The sequence below is a fragment of the Carassius auratus genome, chromosome 9, assembly GCF_003368295.1.
Source record: "Carassius auratus strain Wakin chromosome 9, ASM336829v1, whole genome shotgun sequence".
Lineage (NCBI taxonomy): Eukaryota > Metazoa > Chordata > Actinopteri > Cypriniformes > Cyprinidae > Carassius > Carassius auratus.
The window spans coordinates 20,479,920-20,497,056 of record NC_039251.1 but is presented as its reverse complement, the minus strand read 5'-3'; the positions used below and the strand labels follow the sequence as shown (position 1 = coordinate 20,497,056).

Genomic DNA, 17,137 nt, shown 5'->3' with positions numbered 1-17,137 from the left:
ATGTGCATGAATGTAATCTGTAGTCGTAAATATTAAGATACACAGGAATCTACAAGAGGCAATGTGCAAACAGGTTGACACTGTCAGTATGTCAGTGTGAGGTATAGAATGATGAATATCTTACTGATAAATGAATATTAAGTGGAGACATGAAGATGTTAAGAGGCTGGTTTTGAGTTTAAGAGCCTGATGGCCTGTGGGAAGAAACTCCTCCTGAGTCTCTCGGTTTTTGCCATCAGGCTACGGAAGCGCTTACCAGATGGCAGCAAAGTGAAAAGATGGTTACTGGGATGGATAGAGTCCTTGGTGATTTTAACAGCTCTGCTTTTGCAGCGTTTGAGGTAGATGTCCTGCAGAGAGGGGAGAGCAGACCCGGAGATGCGCTCAGCTAAGCGCACAACTCTCTGCAGGGCTTTGCAGTCTTGACTGGAGCTGTTCCCGTACCACACTGAGATACACTGAGTCAATACACTTTCTATTGCCCCTGAATAGAAAGTTTTCAGGATTGCTGGTGAGACCCTGAATTCCCTCAGCTGTCGCAGATGGTACAGTCTTTGCCTGGCTGTATCAACCTGTGTTTGAATGTGTGTAGTCCAAGTCAGGTCCTCGGAGATGTTTACAACCAAGGTACTTGAAGCTGCTCACCCTCTCCACGGGGGTCACGCTGATCATAAGAGGAGTAAAGGGATTGGTGCTGCGGTCTCTTCCTGCAGTCCACAATTACTAAAATTACTACTGTTGCCGTCATCACAAAATATTATTATCATTATTATTAACATAAGATGCTCAGAAGTTAATGTACCTTTAAGTTCACTTTGTCATCAGACTGGTAAATGTCCACAAGTTAACATTCTTAGCAGTTTACAACACTATTCTCATTGACAATGCTGGATAAGAGGTTTCTGAGCCTGCAGCAGTTGAAGTCAGGTTTTGAAGCAATATGATGCATATAAATGTTTCTTTTCAGTAATATCTGATTGTTGTGTTGGAGAAATCTTTATAATCTGCTATATTCCATTTCAGTCTCTGATAGCTGCAATCATTGGAGGATTTACTTGATATCCAGAGTTATTTGTGTATATAAAATGAAGCAGGAACATTTTCCCATATCTATCTAAAACTTTGCAGTATCTAGTGTTTTTGAGGAATTTTATGCTCTCTTATGCATTTTGTAGTTTGATCATCATTTCATCTCCCCGCTGCCAAGTTTATTTTTATTTGCAAATATGGTTTGAGGTTGTAATGTTGCATTCATTTGCATTTCAACTCATTTCCTTTTTGGATTAAACCCAGAGTGTTTTATAAGGTCCTGAGCCATTTCCCATAAAGATTTAATTCCTGCAATTATATATTATTATTATTATTATTATTATTATTATTTATTTTTTGGCCCTAATACATCTATTTCAGTTGCAACTTGGGTGATCTAAGACCAAATAAATGAAAACTAATAATAAAAAAAATTACGTGTAAGGATTCTCTTTGGAATCAATCCTACTGGGAAGCTTTTATTTTAAATAAAACCAAAATCTATTCTTTACACTATTCTATAAAAAGCCAAAAATCCCTGTAGGGATTCAGTTTATCCAGTGAATTCACATTGGCATCCTTCAGGATTATCATAGGAAGTTGGATTGAAATTCTTCATTTTTGGGACCTCACACAAACATGTTTCTTTCTCTCTTTATTTTTAATCGTCTAATTGATGTGATAGAGCTGCTGTTGACTAACAATGGGTCGAGGGGAGCACCGTCTCTGGCTCTGACCGTGAGTCCGTCTCTCATACTGATCAGCCGCTTTCTTTACGGCACTGAGGGCGAGAGCTACACTGCTCCTGTAGATCTCTGTAGGAGAATAAAACAATAGAAGGTAGAGCAAGCAGCAGATATGAAAGAAAATGACAGCCAGACAATGGCTGCTCTGTTTTAAAAGGCAGTTTTTTTTCGAGAACTGCACATTAATACCATTATATCAGATTTAATGAAATGATTCATCATTGTTTCTCCTCTCAAGTTTTTTTTTCCCCATTCCATTCTATTCATCTGTAATGTTAAATCTGTAACTGACTTTGCTGGAGAGTTTTAAATTAAATTAATGTATTAATTACAGCAGGATTGCTGGTTATCTGGAGGTGATGTTCAATTTTATAGAAATGTCCAGGATTCAATCAAGTTAAGCTTGATTTATGTCTTTTACAAACTGCAGGGTGAATCTAAATTAATTTCTGTGATAGCAGCAGCAGTCCACATAGTCTATATTAAACCCAGAACATTCAGTTAACCGTTATGAACTACTGTATGATTGATGAGAAAATTTAGAGGAAGGTGATTTGTAAACGGCATTATTATCGAGACGCATAAATATGGCAAGTGCATGTTCCCCATTCTCAACACTTTTAGCACATCATAAACATTATAGTTTTTGTTTTGCATTGTTTCTATTAGCATATATAATTCACATACATACATACATACATACATACATACATACATACATACACACACACACACACACACACACACACACACACACACACACACACACACACACACACACACATACATACAGTGGGGATCGAAAGTTTGGGCAGCCCTTGCAGGATCTGGGAAAATATGAGTAATTTTCCAAAAATAAGAGAGATCATACTAAATGCATGTTATTTTTTTATTTAGTACTGTCCTGAGTAAGATATTGTACATAAAAGATATTAACATTTAGTCCACAAGACAAAAAAATTGCTGAAATTATTAAAATAGCCCCACTAGAGCTGGGGGGTGAAAACTTTTGAACACGATGAAGATGGCCAATTTTTTCTTATTTTGTAGAAATATAATTGTTTTCCATTTAGTTCTGCCCTTCGTAAGCAACAGAAGATACTTGTATGTTTCCCGGTACACAAATTAAGTACAATTTACCTTGATCTTCAAATTCCAAAAGTTTTCTCCCCCAGCTCTTAATGCATCTTGTTTCCTTCTGGAGCATCAGTGAATGTTTGAATCTTTTTAAATGGTTGTGTTTGATTCCCTCAAATGTCCTCAGTCTGAAAAGATGTATCTCAAAATCATAAAGTCACTGCTGGAAAGGGTTCAAATATGCAAAGATGCTGGAAAACTGAATAATCTGCAGGACCTTAAAGATTTTTCTGAAGAACGCTGCTCAGTTTAACTGTTCAGAACAAACAAGGGGCTCATGCACAACCATCACAAAACAGAAAAACAGCCAAGGATCATCAGGTAACAGAACACAGTACTAAGAACCAAGGGTTCCCAAACTTTGAGTGGGGTTATTTGAATAATTTCAGCAATTTTTTTTGTCTTGTGGACTAAATGTTAATATCTTTTATGTACAATATCTTACTCAGGACAGTACTAAATAAAAAATAACATGCATTTAGTATGATCTCTCTTATTTTTGAAAATTACTCTCATTTTCACAGATTCTGCAAGGGGTGCCCAAACTTTCGATCCCCACTGTGTATTATATATATATATATATATATATATATATATATATATATATATATATATATATATATATTATACTGTATATAAAATAAATGTGTGTGTGTGTGTGTGTGTGTGTGTGACCCTGGACCATAAAACCAATCTTAATTGTCAATTTTTCAAAAGATTTGGCCGAGATACAACTATTTGAAAATCTGGAATATTAGGGTGCAAAAAAAAATATATATATAAAAATATGCTTTTTGGCAATTTCTAAAAATATACCCTAGTGATTTAAGAGTGATTTTACAGTGATTTGTGTTCCAGGGTATATTATTATTTTATTTGTATTTTTTTTTATAAAAACCTACAAATAGACATGACAAAAGAGTGTAAGAGCTCTACAATGACACAGCGCAGACTCTTGGTGTCTATGGAAAACCGTTCTCAATTGTTATGTATAATATATATAATTCTTTTTTTCTCTTGCAGTGAATCTGTCTGTGCTGACAACAGCATGCAGTGGTCACTATGGCAGTGTCATTGAGGAGTTCTGCCTGGCCAAGTTCAAGCTGGACATGGAGGTTCTCGATCAGCGCCAGTGGTGCAGCTGGGAGGACACAGTTGAGTGAGTGATCAACATGCCACTTCAAGACTTTATTATATCATTGGTAATTCTTAGCTGACACATGCTCCATGGATATTAATTATTGTCAAAGTAGGTTTAATGTCATTTTCTTTCCTGTTTGGTGGGAGAGGAAATCGAATACAGTGACAGCGATCCTAGAGTGCAGAACATGTCTATATTTTATAACTTTCTATTTATCAAAAATTCTTAAAATGTGTCATGTTTCCACAAAAATATTAAGCAGCAAAATTATTTTTAATTGTGATAATAAGTAATGTGTCTTGAACACTTATTAGCATATCAGAATAATTTCATAAGGATTATGTGATACTGAAGACCGGAGTAATAGCTGCTGAAATATCAGCTTTGTCATCACATGATTGAATTGCATTTTAAAATGCATTAAAATAGAAAACAATTATTTTAAATATTTCACAATATTACAGTTTTCACTCTTTTAAACATATAAAAACCTCTTTCAAACACACAAAAATTACTGACCCCCAACTTCCCCTAACCATTTCACATCACACACACGTTGGTTCAGCACTCATTCAACAACTTTTGTTCAGTGCAATCCTACCTTGCAGCTGACATGACTGCGTGTTTATTTGAACACTTCATGACAAGGTCAGTGAAGAGCAGAGTTTTCTCAGTAAGAGAGATGACAGGGGTTCCCATATTATCACATACTTCAGAGGGATTTAGTGTGCCATGTGGCACAGCTCCAGGCGTACACCGTTCCTGGGAATGCCTCAATATGCCCAGCTGTCTCTGTGATATAATGGAAGAGGTTATTCATGGTGCCCCAGGAAACACATGATATGGAAGAACTTTCACATTTCCAGGTTAACAAGAAGAACTGTCTTGTCTTTACTTCTGTGCCCTTGACAAATGACCCTAAAACTCTGGCACTCTGAAGTTAGACTGAAGCCGTTGTGCTCCAGTGCAACATTTGAGAAAGATACAGTCGAGAAAAGTGACACTGGATGTCTAAGCTGTCGGATCAGGGCCAGCAAGGTCTGCCAGTCCCTGTCATCAACACTCCAGACACTTTTTTTCCCATGTGGCTCAACTCGTTTCTGTTGTAGCTCATGCCAAGGTGCAGAATGCTGACTGAGTTTTTCAGTGCTTAAAATGATAGTTCACCCAAAATTGAGAACATTTCCATCCTTTACCAACCCTCATGTTGTTCCATTTACTTTATTTTTTCTATGGTTCATAAAGATATTTTGAATTATTATTTTTTTTTTATTATTCATACAATGGAGGTCAATGGTAATCAAATCTTTTTGATAACAAACATTTTTCCAAATCTATTTTGTGCTCCACAGGAGAAAGTCCTACAGGTTTGGAATGAAATAAAAATGATATTTTAATAACTTTTTTTCCTTCTTAATATTAAAGTGAGGCACTTAAATGGAAGAGAATGGTGGGCAATTACTGAAGGATTTAAAAGCACAAGACATCTGAAGCTTATTAATTTTTTTTTAAAGCACTTACATTATTTTTTGTAAAATGTGTGTATTATTTTAGTGTTTAAAACGTTCATTGTCATGGCAGCATAGTTGTAAAATTAGATGTAGCTTCACACAGAAAATATTATAAACCATTTTTCACACAAAAATAGTGTTAACACAATTGTTTATCTATTGAATATTTTAACTATACATTCATTTCCATTATAAATGCTTCACTGTAAGCCAGATTTTTGCTTTACTCAGCTGGAATGATTATCTGAGCAAAATGTTCTCCGTGCTCTTTAACAAACATTGCTGGTGCGTTTGTTGTCAGACAGATCAAAATCTCTGAATGTTGCCCTAAGGTTGCAAACAAAAAGGATTGAGTTCAGGAGGACGATTTATTCCTGGGGGTAGTTGTTAAACTGAGCTGTCATTTATGACAGAAAGTGATTATTCATATCTTCTGTTTGACTGAGTATGTCAACTATATTAAAAGCTGATTCCCTTTAGACACTGAGTCATAGATTGTGCTCACTGTGTATAATGGTTTGTACAGTAATAAACAGTGATGACCTTGATCTCTGGTATTTTATTTCATGCTTTTTTACATCAGAAGTGCTTCAGCCCACTAAACAAAATCAAAGCCTTAACATCCTGGCTAACAATGTTTTTCTGCCTTCATTTCTAAAGGATCAGGATGCCATTAAACCTCAATAACAAGCACAAATGTGAGTTGGCTGGCTTTATTTAATATATAGAGTACATCAATAATGATTGATTCCAACCTGCTTTAAATCAATAGAAAAATGCATGCCATAAATCTCTTATGACAGAAAGTGGATAATATTACTTCAATGCAATATTTGTTTAATGTTTAATTTATTTTTATATCTTTAATATTTCAATATTTTCAAGTTAGACTCCAGGCTCAATTTGTCAGCCTTCGAGGAGAGTGGTTTTGCTCAAAGGTTGCGATTTCATAGGTCTAGGGATCGCATGGTGTTCTCAGATCTGAAAGCAGGTTCAAGTGCCCCACACACCTGTGAAACAGCACTCATTAAAGAATGTATGGCCCCTCGGCTCCTTCCATGAGGTCATCCAGCTCCATTGCTCAATTATGCACAAAGCACTGTCTAGAGACATCCACAGGTCTGAGACGAGATCTGAGCAACACCGTAGAACAGCATGTGGCCTCCAGTGAGCTTCAGAAGTGGTGAGGTAAGACTTATTGAGGACTGAGGGCAGTCGACTGCAGGTAATTAAGGATGTATACAAATGATCGGAGGAGGTCAGCACCCTTGCACTTGGGCAATGGAGCATTAAACTGCTTTGGAGGGAACCAGCAATCTACAGACTAACCCTTTTGCCCTCCAAAGGGTCATTCATGTGAATGCTGGTTTGTTCTTTAAGCTCCTCTTAAAGTACAGCCTGGAGGTAAAAAATGCTTGTAAAATATCTATAAATTAAAATGGCAGAGCTGTGATTACAGTGGCATGTGGAAGTTTGGGAGCACCTTTCAGAATCAGTGAAAATGTGAATAATTTTAACAAAATAAAAGATCATACAAAATCGATGTGTTTTTTTTTTTAGTACTGTCCTGAGTAAGATATTTCACATAAAAGATGTGTATATATATAGTCAACAAAACAAATAATAAAAAAAAATATTTGAAATTATTAAAATAACCCCATTCAAAAGTTTTTGAACACTTGGTTCTTAATACTTTGTGTGATTACCTGGATTATCCACAACATTTTTTTTTTGTTTTGTTTTTTGTGAGATTTGTGAGGTTTTCCTGCAGATTCTTCAGTTTTCCAGCATCTTTTGCATATTTGAACCCTTTCCAGCAGTGACTGTATGAATTTTGATATCCATCTTTTCACACTGAGGACTATTAAAAGGTTCAAACATTCACTGATGCTCCAGAAGAAAACACGATGCATTAAGAGCCGGGGATTCGATCGTCTCTAACCCCCGGCTCTTCATCGTCTATTGGATTACCTCTTTAATTGATTGTTCCTTACATTTCTGCCATATGCACATAAACTGACAGTCACCACTGATAAGATACTACTAAATATTGTAGAAACTTAATTTTCTGTAAAGTTGATTTGCAATGATTTATATCGTAAAAAGCACTATACAAATAAACTTGAATTGAATTGAATTGGACATCTTCATCCTGTTCAAAAGTTTCTCTTAATGCATTGTTTCCTTCTGGAGCATCAGTGAATGTTTAAACAATTTTTAAATAGTTTTGTTGAGTGCCTCAGTTCTCCTCAGTGTGAAAAGATGGAGCTCAAATTCATACAATCACTGCTAGAAAGGGTTCAAATATGCAAATGATGCTGGAAAATGATGCTGGAAAAAGATGCTCTGCAGGAGCTGGAAGATTTTTCTGAAGAATAGTGTTTAACCGTTTAACTGTTCAGAACAAACAAGGAACTCATGAACAATCATCACAAAAAAGACAGTCGTGGATTAACCAGGTATTTACACATTAAGAACCAAGGGTTCACAAACTTTTAAATGGGCTTATTTTAATAATTTCAGCAATATTTTTTTTTTGTCTTATGAAATATATGTAAACATATTTTATCTAAAATATCTTACTCCGGACAGTACTAAATAAAAAAAAAATACAATGCATTTTGTATGATCTCTCTTTTTTGTTAAAATTATTCACATTTTCACAGGGTTTTCAAACGTTCTCATGCCTCTGTATAGGCAGGTGTTTGTCTAAAACATAATTTCCACTCTTTTAAAAAAATCTAATTAAAGAACAGATGTTAAAACTTCACCATTAAGCGTTTTGCTACTGATTTAACAAGCACCGATCCCAGCAGGTTTACATTAAATCAAAGTGGAGACATTAACTGGAGATCTTGTTGTGGTTTTAGGTTATTGCAGGACATGATTTTAATTGAATAGTAAAAAAAAAATAAAAAAAATTCATGCCCTCATTTTGTTTCAAACCTAATATTCCTTCTTCTGTGGCACACAACAGATGTTTTTCAGATTGTTTTGTCCCCATACAATGATAGAGTACAGTAATGTACAGTGAGTACATTTTAAAAAAAGTACATTAAAGACTTGTCTTCAAGTTTAAATATGCGCATGAACAAATGAGATTTGGGAATTATGACAGCAATATAAGCAATATATTTATATCTTCATTTCACAGATATCAAGTAGCAGAATGAAAACCTTAGTGATCTTTGTTGCTGTCAGTATCTAGTTAGCAAAGAAAGGAATGACTTTGTGCTTTATGGCTGGGATAATCTTCTAATGGTTACATGACGGTTCATGTTCTCCTGAACAGCTGAAAGGTATTTAGAAAGCATCACTTCATGATTAAAACTTAATTTTGACCAGCACATTAATCTTTCAAATTTGCCTTCTGTTTGTAATCAGATTTAATTTAGGCTTCACACTTCATTGCCATTTTATGAGGTTTTGATGTGTGTTATCTGGATTTGTGAAACACAGGGGTTACACTGTCCAACCATGTTAATGTGTTCAAAAAGTGTAATTATAGTCTGGTAATAAATGTTCTTTGTTGATATTTGAACTGAACTATGTTATAGCTCCTAATTAAACTTCTATATCATTTTACAATATACTGTACTGAGTTTAATTGAACTGTTGAAAAGTCTAATTTAAAAAGTATGACGACTGCTTCGATAAATGTATAGTGGATAAAGCTGTGACACAGAAGGGTCATGTTTTCAGGCCAGAAAACATTCAGGCTTTTCCCTTTAGGCCTCTCCTGCAATCTGTTCCATGACGAACATTATCCTCTTGAAGCCAGTAATACATCTGAGGTCCTGTAACTCCAGCTCAGGGGTCCTCACTCATTGTACTCATCATTTCCTTGTACACCATCTGCTGTTTGAGCAGTTCTGACTCTTTGGGTCCTTCTGTGACCTTTTGCCCTGTCCCTGATGAGGACGGGCAGCCCATATGATCACTTGAAAAGTGAGAAAGAAACTAAAGGAGAGAAGAGAAGCAGAGTGACTGTTTTGGCGACGGCAGCTGAAATGTAGAATTGCTGGTTCACAAACTGTCCTGGAGGTAAAGAGTAGGAACTGAATGCAGTTGTACAATATGGAGAAACGTAAAAACTTCCTGCAGTGTCTGCATTTGGAAGTGTTTGAATTTATATGTGAAAGTACCGCTATACAGCTTCATTCTACCACCAAGATTTAACACCAAAATGTGTATAATATTTTTGGTACCTTTGTGGGAACTGAAAATTCCGGTCTCCCTATCCCACTGTGAAATTCCAGCAAACCCTCATTTAAACCCTCCAGAGTGCTCCATACTGTCGATAAAGCTTAACTTGTTTTGAAGCCAGATTCCTGCTGTTGCTCTCCATGCAGTCGCAAGCTTTAGGTTCTGATCCAGAGGTCCATCTGTTCCACCGAGCGTGCACAATCCACATAATAGTCCAGGTGCTTGTGGGATAGTTTCCAGTAGCTCTGTGGAATGTGACCACACTTGAAAGCATTTAACCCCTTTGTTAGCCTTGATGACACTTAATGACTTTGATAGAGAGAGAGAAAAAGAGCCAGCGATGGTGACACCTTATAGTATGTTTCAACAATTCACATCCCCTTTAGTATCCAGGGGAAAGAGATCAACAGCTTTTGTAACTGCAGTAGATACACATGCTCGACGTGTTTTAAAGGACGTTCTGCAAGTATCTGCTGTTTCTGTGTGTGTGTTTGTGTGTGTGTGTGTGTGTGTGTTTAATAAAAAAAGTTTGAGTTTACTAGACATAACTACTAAGACCGTTAGTTGTGCAGTTTATAGCCCCTTTTACACTGAGATTCCGGATGATACACGGGTAATGTGTCCCAGCAATTGTTGCCGTATCGTTCCCGGAATCTTTGCGCGCATTCACACACAACCCGTAAAGGTCTTGAAATGACACGTGACATCAGTATGTGATGCGTAATCTACAAGTCTAAAACGCTATGCACGTTAACTTTCACTTAAACTGGCGAACGATCTCAGCTTCAGGATAGTGAGAATTTAAAACTGATCTCTGCTTCATTACAGTTTGCACATAATTTATCATTGAGCTGCCTTCAGAACACCCTGTAAAAGAGTTATCACTACGACACACACTTTATGGCACTGGTTCTGGCTTTTGTTCACACAGAGCTCTTTCCCGGACTGATCCCGGCTAATGTTACTAGGACCCCAACCCGGGATCGGTCCCGGAATCAATCCTGGGACGTGTTTGTGTTCACACAGAAAGCACTCCATCAACTTTCAGGGACCCCAACATGCAGTGTGAAAGGGGCTTATTATTTGAGCGTGAGGTAACATTGTACTGCAGACTTTGCAAAGGGGCTTTTACCGAAAGCAGCGATTGATAATGGAACACCAACATGAAACCCCTGCTGTGATCTCGGTTCTGTGATTGGTTTTTAGTTGCAGGAAACCCTCATCCCACAGCCTGAGCACTGACAGTGTGCCGTAGTCATGGTCTCTCTATGTTGATGTTTGTCCCTTACTAGTTATATTTAGCGGCGTTAAACCATTTTGAAATTGAATCTGCTGTCTTACAAGACTAAAAGCTCCCAAGAGACTTTCCCACCATATGGTCAATGGAGAAAAGCACCAGCAGTCACCCATTATAGACGCAAAGACTCAAAGAGTTTTATATTAAACTCTGTATGGTTATATTTATTTGAAGGTATCCTAGTTACAGTAATAAAACATTTAGGAACTGAGTAATATTAACCGTATGTACCTACTCTAGGGTTAGTTGTATATACTTTATGCATAATTAATGACACTGTATATAATAGTGTTACCAAGTTTTATATCAGATTAGTTTCTTCATGTGCAAAACAAGACATTTTCTCAAGAACAGACATTTGGGCATTTTTTCCAATTGATCTTTACAGTGCTGCCAAAGACTTCCCCCTTAAATAATAACAATGATAAAAAAACATGAGGTAAATGATCATTGAGATGATAAACTTAATAAGAGAAATTATTTGAAAATAAAATCTTTCTTGTCAATAGATAAACTTTGTACAATTTTAGTGTGTTCTTGTATTCAGATCCTTAAGCTACAAAATCTGTTAAAAATAAATATTTTGTGACAATGGTTTATATTCATGTTTCCACAATGTGTGACTGTCCCTCTTGTGATGCAATTTCCCCACATCCAACAGTTTTGCCCCTAAAACTTTTATTAATAATAAAAAAAAAGTTATATTCTAGTTGTAATTTTGCCTAATTATACAAAAAATGTAGCACCATAATAGTACAAACTTGTTGTCTTGTAGTAGATAGTGTGACGAACCAGACATAAATTTAAGACTTTTATTCTGCCTCAACATCTTTTGTATTCCACATGGGTTCGGAGTGTCATGAGAGTAATTGATGGCCTCCGTACAAAGCCATCATGTGTTGTCTCACATCTGCGGTGAGTGCATTTAAGCCACAACCGCTTCATCTTATCTGTATTCACTTGCTAATTGCATGATAATAGGTTTTGACAGGGCAAAAACGAAGCTCCTGGGGCTCCTCATGATTAAACATCCAAATTTAACTCGTTCACTAAATTACCTCATATCAAACTGATGCTACAGGCTGAATATTGCCACAGCTGTTTCTGTTCAAGCTGGTGATGATACGTTTGACATCTCTTCTTCATCACTGTGCATTTAGATATATAAAAACAGAAACTTGATGAAATGCTCGTTTGTCTCCTCAGCAGAGCAGAAACCAAAAGCTAATTTTCCACAAGTTGAGCACTTCTCATCCTAGTTTGATGTGCTCTTAATGAATTAGGCAGGGGCTCTTGCAACCGAAATGGCTTTCAAGTTACATGAATGTATTATAGGCTTACAATGGCATCGTGTTTAAAGCAATTACAGAGTAAAGAAAATGTGATGACTGATGTAGAGATGGATGTGACATAAGGCCACAACCTTATGTGCACATCTTTATAACACGAACTGCAATATATATGATATTATTAGACTTCTGATTTGCTCATGTTCATGGTGGTGACCTCTTTAGTGGCCTTATGAAGTGTCACTATAGGACTTTGCCATTTATGCCATTTGTATGGATCTATCTTTTGCCCTTTACAAATGTGCTCCTGTTTGGCTTCATATGAGGCCACATATAGGCTATTGTACATGCCTGTGTAATCTTATACGTCTGTTTGTGCTGTGCACAACTGTCTCTATACCAAAATTGCAGTAGATGGTACCAATAACAGTGAAATAGTTAAGTTATGTGCCAAAGTTGAGTACGTTTAGAAGTTTGTATAATATAAAGTATGGGTAGCATTAATAAAGCTTAGCAAACAGCAATACAAATCAAATGAGGCAAATAAATACCATGCTACTTTCCATTATTAGCCAACTATTTAAACTGTCCATTGTGGAGATACAGTTGGATGGTTCTCTGTCTATTTTAGTCTTTATTGTGAATGCTATAAATACACAGGCAGACAGAGCTGGTCAGGGATGTGAGCTCAGGGTCAGTCCATTAACAGACTGGGTTTAACACAACCTGGAGCTTCTCCTGAACTTTAATACCAGTAATACAGACTCAGTCCCACCACCGTTACTGAACGTGCACCACAACCATCTCTATGACTGATACCCAGGCACACTGAAACAAACATCAACTAAAGATACGCCATATGACGATCAGTATGAAATTGCTGTACATGGGCATAAAAAATAAGAATCATAAAAAAGGAAATACACATAGGACAGCTTAGTGCTTAAACTTCAGTTTCCAAGTCAATCCTTTAAACCCCTCGCTTGAATCTTCAGTAGTTCCAGTCATTCTCTGCTGACTTATTTAAATCCATTCGCATTTCCTTTACCAAGCACCCTTAGCTTCTACAGCCCAGCTGTGCACACAGGGGTGACCTAGACACTCATATGTGTCACACATGGCTCTTTGGGAAGATGAGACGTGCTTTTTGGTCTGCCTGAGTGTTTGAGCTGCCATCCTGAGAGCCATCTTTTTCCCTCGGGGTGAAATGTGCGTGGAGGGGGCGTGCGGTCTGCTCCAGCCCCAAAACAGGCCCGGAAGAAAACTCTTGATTAAAAGTCTGCGCTGGTTATGCCAGGCATCTCACGCTAGGCTGACTGGGCTTATAAATAGATGGCCCATGGGAGGGGGATCGGGGTCGAACACTCACACAGGGGCCTATTAAGAGCTCATATGAACAACAGTCTCAGAAAATCTGCATCAACATCATCATCATTGGGATGATCTCATTCCTTAAGGGTCACTGAGAGAATTATTTCAGCTTAATAAAAGCAGTTATCAAGCATGCTCTTACACAAATATGCAGACATGCATTTTAGGGATGATTGGGAACAGCACGAGAGATTCATGTGAACCTTAGCAAATAGTTAGCAGATTTGAGCTCCACAATAAAACATGCCTATTTAGTAGTAATGGCAAACTGAAAATATAAGAAGAAAATATAAGATATTTCCAGTACCTGCCATTAGTTGATGAATGTTTCAAAACATTGCTTTGTGAAGCTTTGAAACCTTTGCAGTATTTTAATTTGAACCAGTGTTGCCAAACTTTGTCACTTCATATCTGTTGAAACGTTTCAAAAGTTCAAAGGTTGCCACTAGGGAGCAATTGAACCCATCAACTAGTCTTTACAATTTTTATTTATTTTTTTATACCTGATCTTGGATCAGTTTTATAATATGACATAACTTTATATTTAACTTTACATTTATAATATAATATAACTTTATAACAAAAGGTGGCATAGCAGTCTATTGTTGGCCAGATTAGCCAAACACACACAATAAAACCTGTTAATTAGCAAAAGAACATATTATATAAATACTAAATGTTTAAGTAATGGTCTTGCATAATATTAGTACATTAATATTTCATGGTAGATAGCATTTAATAGATTGCACTTTCAAGAGAGCATTGGCAGTTGGTTTGTAAAGGAGTTTTTGATGCATTTCCATTGTTTTGACCTGTGATTCAGAAACAGTGAATCATTTAATTGTTTCACAGTTGCAGAAACTCAGTTTGCACCCCCCTCCCGCCAGTAGCCATTGCAGTAAGTTAAAATGTGGCATGTTGAACTATTTTAAAAGAGCAATGTTTTGAAAGTGCCACACTGTTTGCACTCTTTGAGAAAATAAAAAACCTGCAAGCAGCTTCCCTGCACTTTGCTCCCACAGGCCAGGAGAAAGTATTTCACACACTTCACGTTTAAACCACTTTCTCATGACTCCTTTGAAAATAGGAGTTCAGTTTTAAAAATGTACAGACCCATTTTATGCAAACCACTGACATTACTCTCCTGTTTGCTCTCCTAAAGGTCCTATGGAGAACTGACCAACTGCACGTTCCTGGTGGCTCTGAAGATGAACTGTTTCTGGCCCAACCGAATGGTGGACGAATTCTTCATCCGGGTGCACAGGCACTACTTCCATGACTGCTCAATGTCTGGACGGCTGCTTCACGATCCACCCAATCGGATCTTGGGGCCTTTTATTGTGGTGCCCATTCTGGTGACGCTACTCATGACTGCCCTAGTGGTGTGGAGGAGTAAACGCAGCGAGGGTATCGTATAATCGATAAGCTAACCAAGTACCTCCACACTGAACAATAGAGAAGGACTGCAAGCACTAAGAAAGACTTGTTTCTCATCAAGTGGTTGTATATCCAAACACTTCTAGTGAATGCTGACACTGTGTTATCTGCACACAGATAACAAACCAGTCATTTATACAGAAACAGCACTATTTCTTTGAGGTAGTTTTTAACTAAATGTTTTGTCATACCAGTATTCTGTTAGTAAAACAGATCTCCAGTCTAGATGCAAGTCATTATGATGATGACGGATAAGTTTCACCTTGGATGGACACACACCGAAGGGAGGACACTGTTATTCCCACACGTTCGACAAACCTTTACCATCATGTGAGCACTGGACATTGAACAAACCTTTTTGTGTCACCCTCAATGCATTTCACTCTCATAAATGTGCTTTGTGCCAAATGATGACACTCATTCATTCAGTCAGTCAGTCAGTCAGTCAGTCAGGATTAGTATTCTTTTGTTGATTTAAGAAAAGAAGAGGGCTACAACCACGATATACTGCAGGCAATAGACATCAGGTTCTGGATCAGAACTGCAGTCTTTTGTACTGACATTGTATCAGATAACAGTAGAACCATTGAACCAGAAAGAATCAGTGCATTTATTTGCCGTCTCTCATCTCATGAACTCTCGTCATAAGGTCATGTCAAGGGAAAATATTTTCCTGCTGTAGCGGAGAGCAACCTACCGGCTAAGAAGCTTGCAGCATTTGTTGTGAAATAATTTATGTATTAGCACTAAAAGGATGTTTTTATTCACATGATTCTGCTAATTGCTTTTTTTAAAGCTATATATGTGTTTCCCTGGAGCTCTGTACCCACAGTGAGTGGTTTAAAAGCCTGTGGTGAACTGGACCATGGCACAGAGACAGTAGACATTTCTAATGTCAGCTGAATTTCAAAGCATCTGATTTCTGTTGCAGTTTTAATAAAGCCATTTGCCCTCGACTCTTTTATTCTGTATATTTCCCCTCATTAGGGGGTTGCTTCGTAGCACACCATGTGCTGTCAGGAGAACAAACTGTAACAAAGGTAGGCATGTGGTCATGAGCCAGCTGAAGTTTAGCTGTTAAATTACAGCAGGTCAGATAGAGTGTGATCAGTCAGTCTAGTTTGATGTTTATGCCGCATGATTTTAATGTCTGCATTTTGTTGCAAGAAGGATGTTCATGGATTCATGTATTATGCTATTTTTACCCTGAGCTTAATTTTGCAATGTCAAAGACAAATAAGAAATGCTTGTAAATAACTGCCTGCATTACCAATTCACTGATGTGCTGCTATTTTATAATGCAAATTGTAAAGCATTATACTAGTAAACCTAAATCAGTAACCCACCCAACTCCATTAATAAAAAAAAGACATAAAGGAAACAAGACAAATTCACTGAGTAATTGTCATTCATTTTGTAATAAAGGTCTCAATAATACAGGTTCACACAGCACAACAGTGAAACTTTCTAAAAATCATTAAACTCCTCTTTCATTTTTAGATTAGATAAGATTAGATTCAACTTTATTGTCATTGCACATGTAGGGTAAAAGGCAACAAAATGCAGTTAGCATCTAACCAGGAGTGCAATAAGCAGCAAGTACAGGATAAACAGATATACCGTGTCTACTATGTTACAAATGTACAATAAATATACAGATAAGACTGAACATAATTTACAAATTTTTAAATACTATCAGCATGATATACAGATAGGTGTATTATGAACATACTATACAGATGGATTATGTAGTAAGTGTATGTACACTATAAGCAGATGAACATCATGTACTAGTGCAAACGTAGTAATCATTTTAGCTTAGATCATCTTAGTTGAATCATTCCAGTTTATATTTATCTCAGACATCACAGTACTTTCAAAAATCATAATTTCTTTCCTCTCCACCTACTACTGTATGTCTAAAATCACAGCCTTCTGTAATCTTTACCTTAACTGTGAAGGAACACATTAGT

General features: G+C 36.9%; 1 protein-coding gene across 1 annotated transcript in view; it reads left to right on the top strand.

Moving 5' to 3' along the window:
* Positions 1 to 16,118, top strand: part of ramp1 (receptor activity modifying protein 1) — a 29,951-nt gene extending 13,833 nt beyond the window's left edge. The window contains exons 2-3 of the mRNA XM_026271954.1: positions 3,936 to 4,071; positions 14,890 to 16,118. Of these exons, the coding sequence (XP_026127739.1) occupies positions 3,936 to 4,071; positions 14,890 to 15,145 (392 nt within the window). The 3' untranslated portion in view covers positions 15,146 to 16,118. The remainder of the gene's footprint in view (positions 1 to 3,935; positions 4,072 to 14,889) is intronic.
* Positions 16,119 to 17,137: the final 1,019 nt, after the last annotated feature.